Source organism: Lagopus muta, chromosome 1, assembly GCF_023343835.1.
Source record: "Lagopus muta isolate bLagMut1 chromosome 1, bLagMut1 primary, whole genome shotgun sequence".
NCBI classification, from domain to species: Eukaryota; Metazoa; Chordata; class Aves; order Galliformes; family Phasianidae; genus Lagopus; species Lagopus muta.
The window spans coordinates 164165428-164177874 of NC_064433.1; the positions used below are offsets into that span (position 1 = coordinate 164165428).

Consider the following 12447-nt stretch of genomic DNA (forward strand, 5'->3'; position numbering starts at 1 on the left):
CAGAACAGGGACATTTTCTCTAGTGATTTGCAGCCACTAAAAGCAGTTTGACTTTGTCGATAGGCATGAATGCATTCAAGCTAGTGAACTTATCGCTTTTGGTTTCTTTTATTTAGGATCTGTTGCTCCTAAAGAGACCTATCAAAACTGCATTCTGTATTACAAGCACTCGCACATTATTGTACAGCTACATAACTTGGCAAGAGAACAGAAGACATTCCCTCTCCCTTGCTATAAATATCCTTGAAGTCTATTTTAAGGAAGTTCACTTAGACTGTTAAAAGCCTGTGCTTGGTCTCCTATGCCCCATTTGATGATGCTTGTTCCTACTGTTAAAATTATTTCCCCTCTCCCCTCCAACCTGGCCACTCTAAACATAAGTCATTAGTTTTTCTTCCCCTTGATACTCTTTCCAGAACAAGGAGAAATCTCAAAAAAATTCTTTGGGATGACAGATGAATCCTGGCCAATTTTGGTACTATTTTTTTCACTGAGAACGTAAGGAAAAAGTGAAGGAATGAACATTAATATCCTCTATTCATTCCAACTCACGCAGGAAAGACACATCAACATTTCTGACTGGCATACAGCAAACCTCAAGCAACCTGGATAAGGCAGCACCCACAGGGAGGCAGTCACTCCATCTCCATCCCCATTCTGAGCATGGACAATGTGCCAAGGCAGTTAGATAGCCAAAGACACGGCATTATTTGGAAACAGAAAATGGTTTGGATGCTACAGATCATAGAAACACTCAGCTGCCAGCAACATACCACTGGGGCACGTAATGAGGAAAGGGTATTTAATTATTTCCCTCATTCAGTCAAAGACCCAGCAGAATATTCACTGCCTGTTTGTGGCCTATTTATAGGATCATAGGATTTATGAATATTAATGGATAGCAATGTTTAAACATTGATTTTATTTGTGTTGCAATCAGCAATAGCTCCTTCCTGTTATCTCAATGGAATATCAGCTTCCGCAAGAATATGGATTCAGTTTTTAATCCCTTATGCATTACTCTCATGTGCAACATCCTAGAAATCAACAGGTTCACTAATAATTGTGAGCACTTATTACATTTTAAAACAAAACAGATGTTAATAACCAGCTCTAACTGAATACTCTGTTTTATACAGCAACAGAATTACAGATTGCATTCTCAAAGAAATAAAACATTTCCATTCTGTTTCAGCTTCCTGGAGATTTGCTTTGCTAATGGTTTTCTTCCCTGAGGAAAATTTATTTCTCCTTTCTCCCAGATTTTTGAGGTTTTGCTCTCTTCCCTGCTCCTGAATGATTTAGCTTCTCTGGAGAGCAGCCCAAGCCATCATGAACAGCAAAGAGAAGGGAGAGGTAGATCAGAATTTAGGAATAAAACATAGAACAGAACTCATAACACAAAGTTCCTCTGTCAAGAAAAATAGGGCCTGACAACGCTACTTCATTCCATCTCACTGCACAGAAAACTGGTCTAAGAAAATCTAGAAGAAGCTGGTGGCACAAAAGGTCTTAGAGCCTGTCTGCTTTCTGATGGTTTTCAGAAGGGAGGGTACAGAAGGGCTGGGGCAACACAACCACACTAGAGATGTGGGCACATCTGAACAGTTATCCTCTACTGAACATACATGATATGTTGTTGTGATGTTCAAGGCCAGGTTGGATGGGGCCCTGGGCAGCCTGGTCTAGTATTAAATGGAAAGGTTGGTGGCCCTGCCTGCAGCAGGGGGGTTGGAACTTCATGATCCTTGAGCTCCCTTCCAACCCAGGCCATTCTGTGATTCTGTGATATGCGTTGAAGTAGGGAGACTATTTTCTTTTCCCAGGACTTGCAGGTAATGACTAAGTTTTGAAAATAACTTGAAGTGACAGTGCTAATAAAAAGATTCATAAGGCACTTCTGCCCCTCTGCAGTTTTTCAAATGAATTAAATGAACCAAATGTTTCTTATATAAAGGGTGGACAGAAAACTATGGAAACGGCACCAGTGGCAAAAAGCAGAGAAACAGAGATCTGATGGGTGTAGAAAAATGCAGTGGATCGTTAAGAACTGCACTGAAACACCACTGCTATTTCCAGTAATGTACAGAACAACCCTCAATTTATGCTTTCCACAAAAGCTGGAAAGTTTATAGAGCAGAAAAAACACACGACAGGCTGCAGTAATGTTGTTAGGAAGCCAAGGCATAAAAGCAAGTTCTAATGAATTATTCCTAGACACTTCTTTCATTATGGTTCTGGTCGATGCTTGTAGGTTAAGGAAAAGCTAGAAATATTTTGATGTTTATTTGCTCCTGGTTTTACATCCTGGTTTTCTTTAAGATTGCTGCTGTCCATGAAATGGTTACATACGAAGACAGTTTAGAAAGGGTGAGGGGCACAGGACTTACGGTTGATGTGACAATTCTACATAAAACTATTATTTAACTTGATTTTGTTCATACACAGCAGTCTGAGGGGAGACAAACTGTCAAAAGATTATTCTTGGGCAACCTCTGATGCAGGAAAACTTCTCAAAGTACCAATATAATTAAAGTGATAGCGACATACACACGTATAGAATGATTCATAGAGCTTGGGCATTTGATTGCACACACTACATATGTATTTTTGTAGATCCTTTTATGAGTATCAAAAACAAAATCCCAACAACACTGAAGACAACCTATTATTTTTTATACTGATTTAGGGGATAAATAACAGGACAAAAGTTTATTAGAATCATAGAATGGCCTGGGTTGAAAAGGGCCACAGTGATCATCTGGTTTCAACTCCCTGCTATGTGCAGGGTCACCAACTACCAGACCAGGCTGCCCAGAGCCACATCCAGCCTGGCCTTGAATGCCTCCAGGGATGGGGCATCCACAGCCTCCTTGGGCAACCTGTTCCAGTGCGTCACCACCCTCTGAGTGAAAAACTTCCTTCTAATATCCAACCTAAACCTCCCCTGTCTCAGTTTAAAACCATTCCCCCTTGTCCTATCACTGTCCACCCTTGTAAACAGTCAGTTCCTGCTCCTGTTTATACACTCCCTTCAAGTACTGGAAGGTCTCCCAGGAGCCTTCTCTTCTCCAAGCTAAACAAGCCCAGATTCCTCATGCTTTTATTCATAGGAGAGGTGCTCCATCCCTCTGAAGCTTGTTGCCATTCAATTAAAAACACAGGAGAAGAAACAAATATTTCCCTTTATTAATATATGTCTGTTTGCCATACAAACTATGAATACGTACATGGACATTAAGTAAAGACTAAATATTAGTAGAAAGCAAATAGTCTATCATAAAGAAATTTCAATTATTGTAGACATAGAAACTTAAAGCAGAGGAGTACTTCAAGTATTTCAGGTTGGTTTAAAATCAGTTAGCAGCAGCAAGTTAACACGACAGAACAAGTGACCACGAGAGACATGTCTTCTTAAAATGTATCTTATGTTACTCTTACTCCTTGGCCAGCTGTACATTGGTTGGTTTTGCTCCAATAGGTATCCCATATTTGTGCAAAGTGTTGATTAAAATTTCACGCATTTCGTTGTTGTAGGAGTCGAAGTCAAACACATTTCGAACAACGTTTGCCAGTCCTTCAGTTGGGAATTTCTGTAAAGGAACAAAGTCCCAGATTTATTTTATTGAATACTTCTGTTAATAGTTCTAACAGAAACTCTGCTCAACTTATACCAATGATCAAGAAATATTTTTAATAAATTTCTGGAATAAAAGAAGGTACGTTGCTTCAAGTCAGAGTGAAGTTCATGATACTAAACCTGAATTAAACAAAGAGATAGGAGACAGATAATCATTTGCACTCATGTTTTGAAGAATCATTTTTGTTACACATCACAAGGTGGCCTAATCGTTCAAATACATAATTAAACATAGCATGTATTTTTAAATTTGGAACTGCTAACTGGAAAGTTCTGACACAAATACATATATTCATGCACTCAACTGTATAATTTATTTAAGAATTCTGATTCTCAGTGTTGAATATGGAAAAGCAGAAGATGCATTGCTTGCTTACTAAAGATAACTTTAGGTTGTGATGGATGTCAGTGGAAATAGACACTGAAGATGGACAAGCTTTTATTTAATTATGAAAAATCCTACCTGAAATGTATACAGAAAGAAAACAGTTCTATCAAATTTTATTTAGGATTTCCAACAGATAAAGTGCTAACTATTGCTATTGAACTGCACTTTTGATTTAAGGACAATGTTCTCTTCCAGGTTTAAGAACTGCCCTCACACCTTTTAATTATTGCGGTTCTGCCAGAAGAAAACACATTTTTCTGCTCCCATTTCCCACCAAGACCTAAAATCCAGTAAGACTTCTTCACTGATTGAACTCATGTAGCAGGAACAAACTGAAAAGCAGAAAGATTTTTCAGGGCCTTCAGAAGGCCCTATAGGCAGCTTAGCACTTCTGAAAATTGTTACCAAGTGCTTCATTGGTTTCTGAAACTCCTATAGCACACATGTACCTGTTTGCCAATAAATTCAGGCAGTTTGAAGTAAACATATATTTTTATGCATGCTGCCATAATTTCAAGCTTAAATAACCTTATTTTTAAAGGCACATGAAGGTATTTTAAACAGAATACAAATTATCCAAAATTTAGACTTCATTTATCACTGACAAAAACAGCTGCTGTTTAAGTTGTACACATTAACACATCTAAATCACTGAGCCTTTTCACACACATTCTTATTCATGTAGGATGTAAATGGAACAAATCAATTTAAAAGAATTTAAAAAAACACCTGAACTACTATATCTCCTAGAGCTTTACCTCCTAACTGCTTTATTTCTAGGTATACGGAGCTGAAATCTTGATTGTTTTTTTCCCATCGGCAAGCAATGGCTGCTACAAAAGCAACTTGAACAAAAATGTTATAACACACATCACTGAAATGTATAACAGCATTTTAATAAAAGCTGCTGAGTCCTAAAAGAAGTAAAAACTAAAACAGAAGAACAGATTTTTTTTCATGAACTCTTAATCATACATCATCATTACTGGGGATTTTAATATTTTCCCAAATGAAGAAATACATGACTTCTTAAATATCAGAGTCAAGCAACACTAAATTTAGCTAGCTATTGTGGTACAACTGAATACCACTGCTAGAAGTAAGTTTGCACAAAACCTGTTTTTTAATCTATGGTATACATGCCACAGAATATTTCAGTTACTAGCACTGGTATAAAAGTATATTGAACTATATACTGCTTTTTAATCCTATCCATGAGGAAGCTATTAGAAGTTCTGTATTATCATGGCTTGGCAAAATACAGTTGGTGTATGATAATGTTTAAAATGTTCATTCCTTACCAAACAAGACAGATTCTCGGATTATGACCAATGCTGTGGTTTCTTTGTTATTCCCTTCTCATTGCAGAGCAGAACCAACAACCTCACACCAAGATACCTTGTTTACTCACCACCCACCCTTTCACCTGCCCTGCACAAGATGCTGAAGAAGCCCAGGTGACATGGCTCAAATAGCAGCCTCCAAGTGTTTCTGTGTTTCTCTGAATCACTGTGTAAAATTCTGACATCAGTATCATAGAACCATAGAAAAGGACCACAATGATCATGTAGTTTCAACTCCCTGCTATGTGCAGGGTCGCCAACCATCAGACCAGGCTGCCCAGAGCCACATCCAGCCTGGCCCTGAATGCCTCCAGGGATGGGGCATCTTATGGAGCAGATTGTCTTGAGGGAGATCATGCGGCATGTGCAGGACAACCAGGGGATTCAGGCCTAACCAGCATGGGTTCACAAAGGGCAGGTCCTGTGTGTCCAACCTGATCTTCTATGATCTAGTGACCCACCTGGTAGACAAGGGAAAGGCTGCTTGATGTAGTCTACTTAGACTTCAGCAAAGTCTTTGACACTGTCACCCACAGCATTCTCCTATAGAATCTGACAGCCCGTGGCTTGGACAGATGCACTCTTGGCTGGGTAAGGAACTGGCTGGAAGGCCGGGCCCAGAGAGTGGTGGTGAATGGAGTTAAATCCAGCCGGTGACTGGTCACAAGTTGTGCTCCCCAGGGGTCGGTGCTGGGGCCTGTCCTCTTCAATATCTTTATTGATGACCTGGATGAGGGCATTGAGTGCACCCTCAGTAAATTCGCAGATGACACCAAGTTGGCTGGAAGTGTCAATCTGCCTGGGGGTAGTGAGGCCATACAGAGGGATCTGGACAGGCTGGAGAGCTGGGCTGAAGCCAATGGGATGAGGTTCAACAAGACCAAATGCCGGGTCCTGCACTTCGGCCACAACAACCCCAGGCAGTGCTACAGGCTTGGGGCAGAGTGGCTTGGAAGACTGTGTAGAGGAAATCGACCTGAGGATATTGATTGATGCTCGGCTGAACATGAGCCCCAGCAGTGTGCCCAGGTGGCCAAGAAGGCCAGTGGCATCCTGGCTTGCATCAGAAACTGCTGTTGCCAGCAGGAGCAGGGCAGTGATTGTCCCCCTGTACTCAGCTCTGGTGAGGCCTCACCTCGAGTACTGTGTCCAGTTTTGGGCCCCTCACTGCAAGAAAGATATTGAGGCCCTGGAGTGGGTTCAAAGAAGGGCAGCAAAGCTGGTGAGGGGTCTGGAACACAGGGCATATGAGGAGTGGCTGAAGGAGCTGGGAATGTTCAGTCTGGAGAAGAGGAGGCTCAGGGGAGACCTCACTGCTCTCTATAACTGCCTGAAGGGAGGTTGTAGTGAGCTGGGGGTCGGCCTCTTCTCTTGTGTCATTAGTGATAGGACCAGAGGGAATAGTTTCAAGCTACGGCAGGGGAGATTTAGGCTGGATGTTAGGAAATACTACTTCTCTGGAAGAGTGGCCAGGCACTGGAATGGGCTGCCCAGGGAGGTGGTGGAGTCACCGACCTTGGAGGCTTTCAAGGAATGTTTGGATTTTGTGTTGAGGGACGTGGTTTAGTGAGAACTGTTGGTAATGGGTAGATGGTTGGACTGGATGATTTTGTAGGTCTTTTCCAACCTTCATGCTTCTGTGATTTCTGTGATCCACAACCTCCTTGGGCAACCTGCTCCAGTGCATCACCACCCTCTGTGATGAACACTTCCTCTTAATATCTAACCTAAACCTCTCCTGCCTCAGTTTAAAACCATTCCCTCTTGTCCTATCACTATCCACCCTTGTATCATCATCAATACCAATATCAGTGAATTAAACCAACAGTCCTGTGTTTTCCAGTGGGACATCAAATGCAATTTATTTCATCAGTACAGCTGATTGCTGCTGCCAAAAAACCCGTTCTGAACACAAGCACTTGTAAAAAGGCCCTCCACTTCAGTTATTAAAAAATTGTAACTCTCTTGTTCCAATCAGATCAAATTCAACCCCTTTTTAATAACTGCCTGGATAACTGATTACTGAAGAAAGGCAATGACAGCTCACTTGAAGAAACTGAATTCTGAACATTTGGGTTTAACATTTAAAAAAAAAAAATCATTTGGTTTCTATTGATTTTTAAAACAAGATTACTGGAGAAAATATTGATCTCTCATCAGTCTGTCTGGTTCTTGTTCATTGGTTCCTTCCCTTCGACTAACACTTCTGAGCGTTCCTTTGAGTATTTTTACGGTTTGGATTCTTTTCTATTTTTAAAAATATTAAGTGAAATAATTCTTAACATTTTTTCATTTCATTTATATACATAATGCTTTATTTCATACAAAGCTGTGACAGAATTTGGGTGAAAGATAATTTTTTTATGGATCCAACCTTTTTCAACCACATATATTGCTATTGTTGACTCACAAGCGTCAATAAAAAAGTAGTTTACTGGTACAAGCAGGTAATCGCCTGCATTAGAAATAGTGTGGCCAGCAGGAGCAGGGAGGTGATCATCCCCCTGTACTCAGCACTGGTGAGGCCGCACCTCGAGTACTGTGTTCAGTTTTGGGCCCCTCACTACAAGAAAGACATTGAGGCCCTGGAGCGTGTCCAGAGAAGGGCAACGAAACTGGTGAGGGGTCTGGAGCACAAGTCTTATGAGGAGAGGCTGAAGGAGCTGGGATTGTTCAGTCTGGAGAAGAGGAGGCTCAGGGGAGACCTCACTGCTCTCTATAACTGCCTGAAGGGAGGTTGTGGTGCAAAAGGGTCTGGCCTCTTCTCCCAGGCAAATAGTAGGACCCGAGGAAATGACAAGAAGTTATACCAGAGGAGGTTTAGGTTGGATATTAGGAGAAACTTTTTCTCTCAGAGAGTGGTCAGGCACTGGAATGGCTGCCCAGGGAGGTGGTGGAGTCGCCATCCCTGGCGGTGTTCAAGAGGCGCCTGGATGAGGAGCTACGAGAGATGGTTTAGTAGCTTGTGGCACTGATAGGAATGGGAGGGTGGTTGGACTAGATGATCTTGCAGGTTGTTTCCAACCTTGTGATTCTGTTATTCTGTGATTCTGTGATCTTATTCTACAGCACTTCTACCACTACTCTGAAAATAAAGCAACAAGTGTCTGGTATGCAGACTGTAACAAATCCAGATTATTTTTTTCAGATGTCTACTTCGTGTGACTACTACTTGCCTCTGTATGCGTTGCAAAAGGCTTCAGATGGCTGTGCGTGTCCTGTACTGACAGCACCATGACACAGGCCTCACAGAAGCACAGAATTGTAGGGGTTGGAAGGGACCTCCAGAGATCATTGAGTCCAACCCCCCTGCCAAAGCAGGTTCCCTACAGCAGGTCGCACAGGTAGGCATCCAGGCAGGTCTTGAACATCTCCAGAGAAGGAGACTCCACCACCTCCCTGGGCAGCCTGTTCCAGTGCTCCGTCACCTCACTGTAAAGAAGTTCTGTGCACATTTGTGTGGAACTTCCTGTGCTCCAGTTTCTGTCCGTTTCCCCTTGTCCTGTCTCCACACATTGCTGAAAACAGTCTGGCCTCGCCATTCAGCCCCCCACACCTTAGATATTTACAGACCTGGATCAGGTCCCCTCTCAGTCTTCTTTTCTCAAGGCTGAACAGACCCAGTTCACACAGCCTTTCCTCATAGGAGAGATGCTCCAGGCCCTTCACCATCTTTGTGACCCTCCACTGGACTCTTTCCAAGAGATCCCTGTCTTTTTTGTACTGGGGAGCCCAGAACTGGACGCAGTACTCCAGATGAAGCCTCACCAGGGCAGAGTAGAGGGGGAGGATCACCTCCTTTGACCTGCTGGCCACGCTCTTTTTAATGCACCCCAGGATGCCATTGGCCCTCTTGGCCACAAGGGCACACTGCTGGCTCATGGCCAACCTGTCGTCCACCAGGACACCCAGGTCCCTTTCCGCAGAGCTCCCCTCCAGCAGCTCATCCCCCAACCTGTACTGGTGCATGCAATTATTCCTCCCCAGATGCAAGACTCTACACTTGCTTTTGTTAAACCTCATCCGGTTTTTTTCTGCCCAGCTCTCCAGCCTGTCCAGGTCTCACTGAATGGCAGCACAGCCTTCAGGCATGTCAGCCAATCCTCCCAACTTCGTATCATCAGCAAACTTGCTGAGGGTGGCCATTATCCCCTCATCAAGGTCAGTGACGAAGATGTTGAACAAGACCGGACCCAGCACCGCCCCCTGAGGAACACCGCTGGTTACAGGTCTCCAACCAGACTCTGCACCACCAACAACGACCCTCTGTGCTCTGCCAGTCAGCCAGTTCTCAACCCACCTCACTGTCCACTCATCTGTCCCACACTTCCTCGGCTTTGTTATAAGGATGTCGTGGGGGACAGTATCAAAAGCCTTGCTGAAATCAAGGTAGACTACATCCACTGCTCTCCCTTTTACAGTGGGCATCATCTACTGCCAGGAAAAGCAGCTTGCCTTTTCATTCACAGAGACATAAATTTCAGTCTGTTTCTCTCTGCCACATAGGTACTGATTCTGATTAAGCCAGCGGAAACCTCATTATCTTTGGTAACTGGTAACTAAGATTCAATGTGGTTGGCCAAAAGGATAAAAAGCATGTGTTGTGTGTAGAGCTGCACAGACAGAAAAGGATGTAAGTGGATGTGATAAACCTAGCTTCCATTTGAGATCAGATGAACAGAAAAAAATGTATTAAGCACCTGCTATCTTAGCACAAGAGCTTACTGGAGAGGCTTAAAAGACTAATGTAGGCTTCAGGGTCAGAAGGCACCTTACACATTTACTACTCAAAAACTGTTACTCTACTGTCTGCAAACAGAAATCAATCTCAGATACAAACAAGAAAGAAGGCAAAGTAAGAAAAACTAACTAACTAAATATCTCAAATTGAGAAAAATCTCAATAGACTTGGTAGAAAAGCTATTTCTACTTTACTATTTACTATTTGGACAAATATGAGTTGCTTGATTAACATCTACCAGAGACACTGGGTGACTGGACTCTACATAAGAACATACAAAAGATCTAGTGAAAGCCTGTAGATCAGTTGGTGCAGAAGCAGTCATAGTATACAACACTAGCAGTTAAGGGCAGCATATGGAGCTTCTGGGTTTGCCCATAAGCCACTATTAGCATCAACAATTCTGACATTTGACACGTGCTGACAGTTGCAGGTGAGTGAGACAAAAAAGGTATCTTCAGGCTACCTGCCATCTAGAGCTACAAGACTCAAATTCTCTATACAATTAGCAGGAAGAAATAGGTGCAATAACCAAGACAGGCAGTTGGAGTAGACAGTCTGCAGATACAAGTTTTCAGATAGCTTGATATCTCAATCTTCACAAAAAAACTCCACAAAAACAAATAAAAAAAAAATCAAGCCATTTCTTAAGAAAAAAATTAGCACAGAAACAATGCATATGAATGCAATCTAAGCTACAACTAAATTACTATGGGTTACCTATTTGCATAATATTTATAGGAAAATGCCCTTCTAAACTACACTGTAGACACAATCCTGTATGTTGAAGGCCCATCAGATTAGCCTAATGTTTACATATTGATGTCACAGCAATCAGAATGTTCTCTTAATTGACAAGTTCTGATGCTATGATGCCCACTCAAATAACAGTAATCAACCATCATTTTTTTCTCTGAAATATCCAATTCTTTTTTACAAGATGAAAAAAAAAATACCACCCTAAAATTATGTGAAAGAAACCAACACAATAGTACAATAAAATTGTGACTGTGGAACTGTTGTAACAACATGACTAACTTCCCTCCTTCCTTCCTTCGGACCAGCAATTTCATTGACTCATTTCCCTCCTTCCTCTTTCTTCTCTACCTGAAGACCTAAAAGCTTTTTACTTGGAATAAACAGTATGTTTATATTCACTGCTTACATTTGGCTAGCCCCAACCTTTTTGTTATGCAGACTGAAAAACAAGTTACAGTAAACAGAATTTTGCAACCTTTCAAAGAGACCAGGATCTTGAAAACTAATGCCATAGAAAAAAATCAAAGCTGCAAGATGAAGATTTATTTGGACATCTACACTTGACTTCGAGTGAAGTGAAAACCAGCAAACAGGGATCTTCCTCACTGATCTGTGCCCAATGCCCAATTTGATATGTCCACATTTATCTACTTAGGTGAAGGTGACAGAAGCAGAGAATAATTGTCCTTAAGACAATCAGCAGTGCAGCTCTTCCATTCTTCAACAGTACGAGAAAGAAAAAATAATTAAGCCCATATGTTTCAGCGTCAGTTGGCGACTATAGATTATTTGAAGATAGAAGATGGATGGATGGAATGCTGGAAAGTACAACAAAGAGTTCATTTAACATAAGCTTTTCAGCAGCCCTCTTACTCTTCCTCATGACTGTAGTTTTTCCATTCTCACTTCCGTTCTTATTTCAGATGTAAGTGTGTAATGGACATCAGTAATACTACCAACAGGGCACGCACTCCTATCAGTTTGGAAAGAAAATACCTATCAATTTGTTATTAGAGCCTCATAAAGCATTTTGCTTACATATTTATTTGGATGGACTACTCGCTTTTAGTGTAAAAAGCTGGTCTCCCTCCTGTTTATAAGTTCCCTTTAAGTACTGAAAGGACACAATGAGTTCTCCCTGGAGCCTTCTCTTCCTAGGATGAACAAGCCCAGCTGCCTCAGCCTTTTTTCATAGGAGAGGTGCTCCAGACCTGTGATCATCTTCATGGCCTGAAGCCATGGACTTCACTCCAACAACTCCACATCCTTCTTGTGCTGGGGGTTCCAGGTCCAAACGCAGTGCTGCAAATGGGACCTCATAAAGGCAGAGCAGAGGAGAACAATCACTCCTTTGCCTTGCTGGCCACCCCTCTTTCGATGCAGCCCAGGATCATGTTGGTTGCAAGCATACATTTCTTGCTCATATCCAGTTTCCTCACCCTGCTGACTATCTCTCTTTTCATGTAGCCCAGGATACAATTGGCTTTCTGAGATGTAAGCCCGTCAGATCCCATGGACTTATGCAACCTGAGTTTCCTTAGATGGTCTTGAACTTGATGTACCTCTACAGTGGGCT

The 12447-nt window shown here is 42.1% G+C and overlaps 1 protein-coding gene across 1 annotated transcript in view; it reads right to left on the reverse strand.

Moving 5' to 3' along the window:
• Positions 1-12447, reverse strand: part of VWA8 (von Willebrand factor A domain containing 8) — a 182792-nt gene that overhangs the window by 64179 nt on the left and 106166 nt on the right. The window contains exon 26 of the mRNA XM_048932672.1: positions 3442-3593. Coding sequence (XP_048788629.1) covers positions 3442-3593 — 152 coding nt within the window. The remainder of the gene's footprint in view (positions 1-3441; positions 3594-12447) is intronic.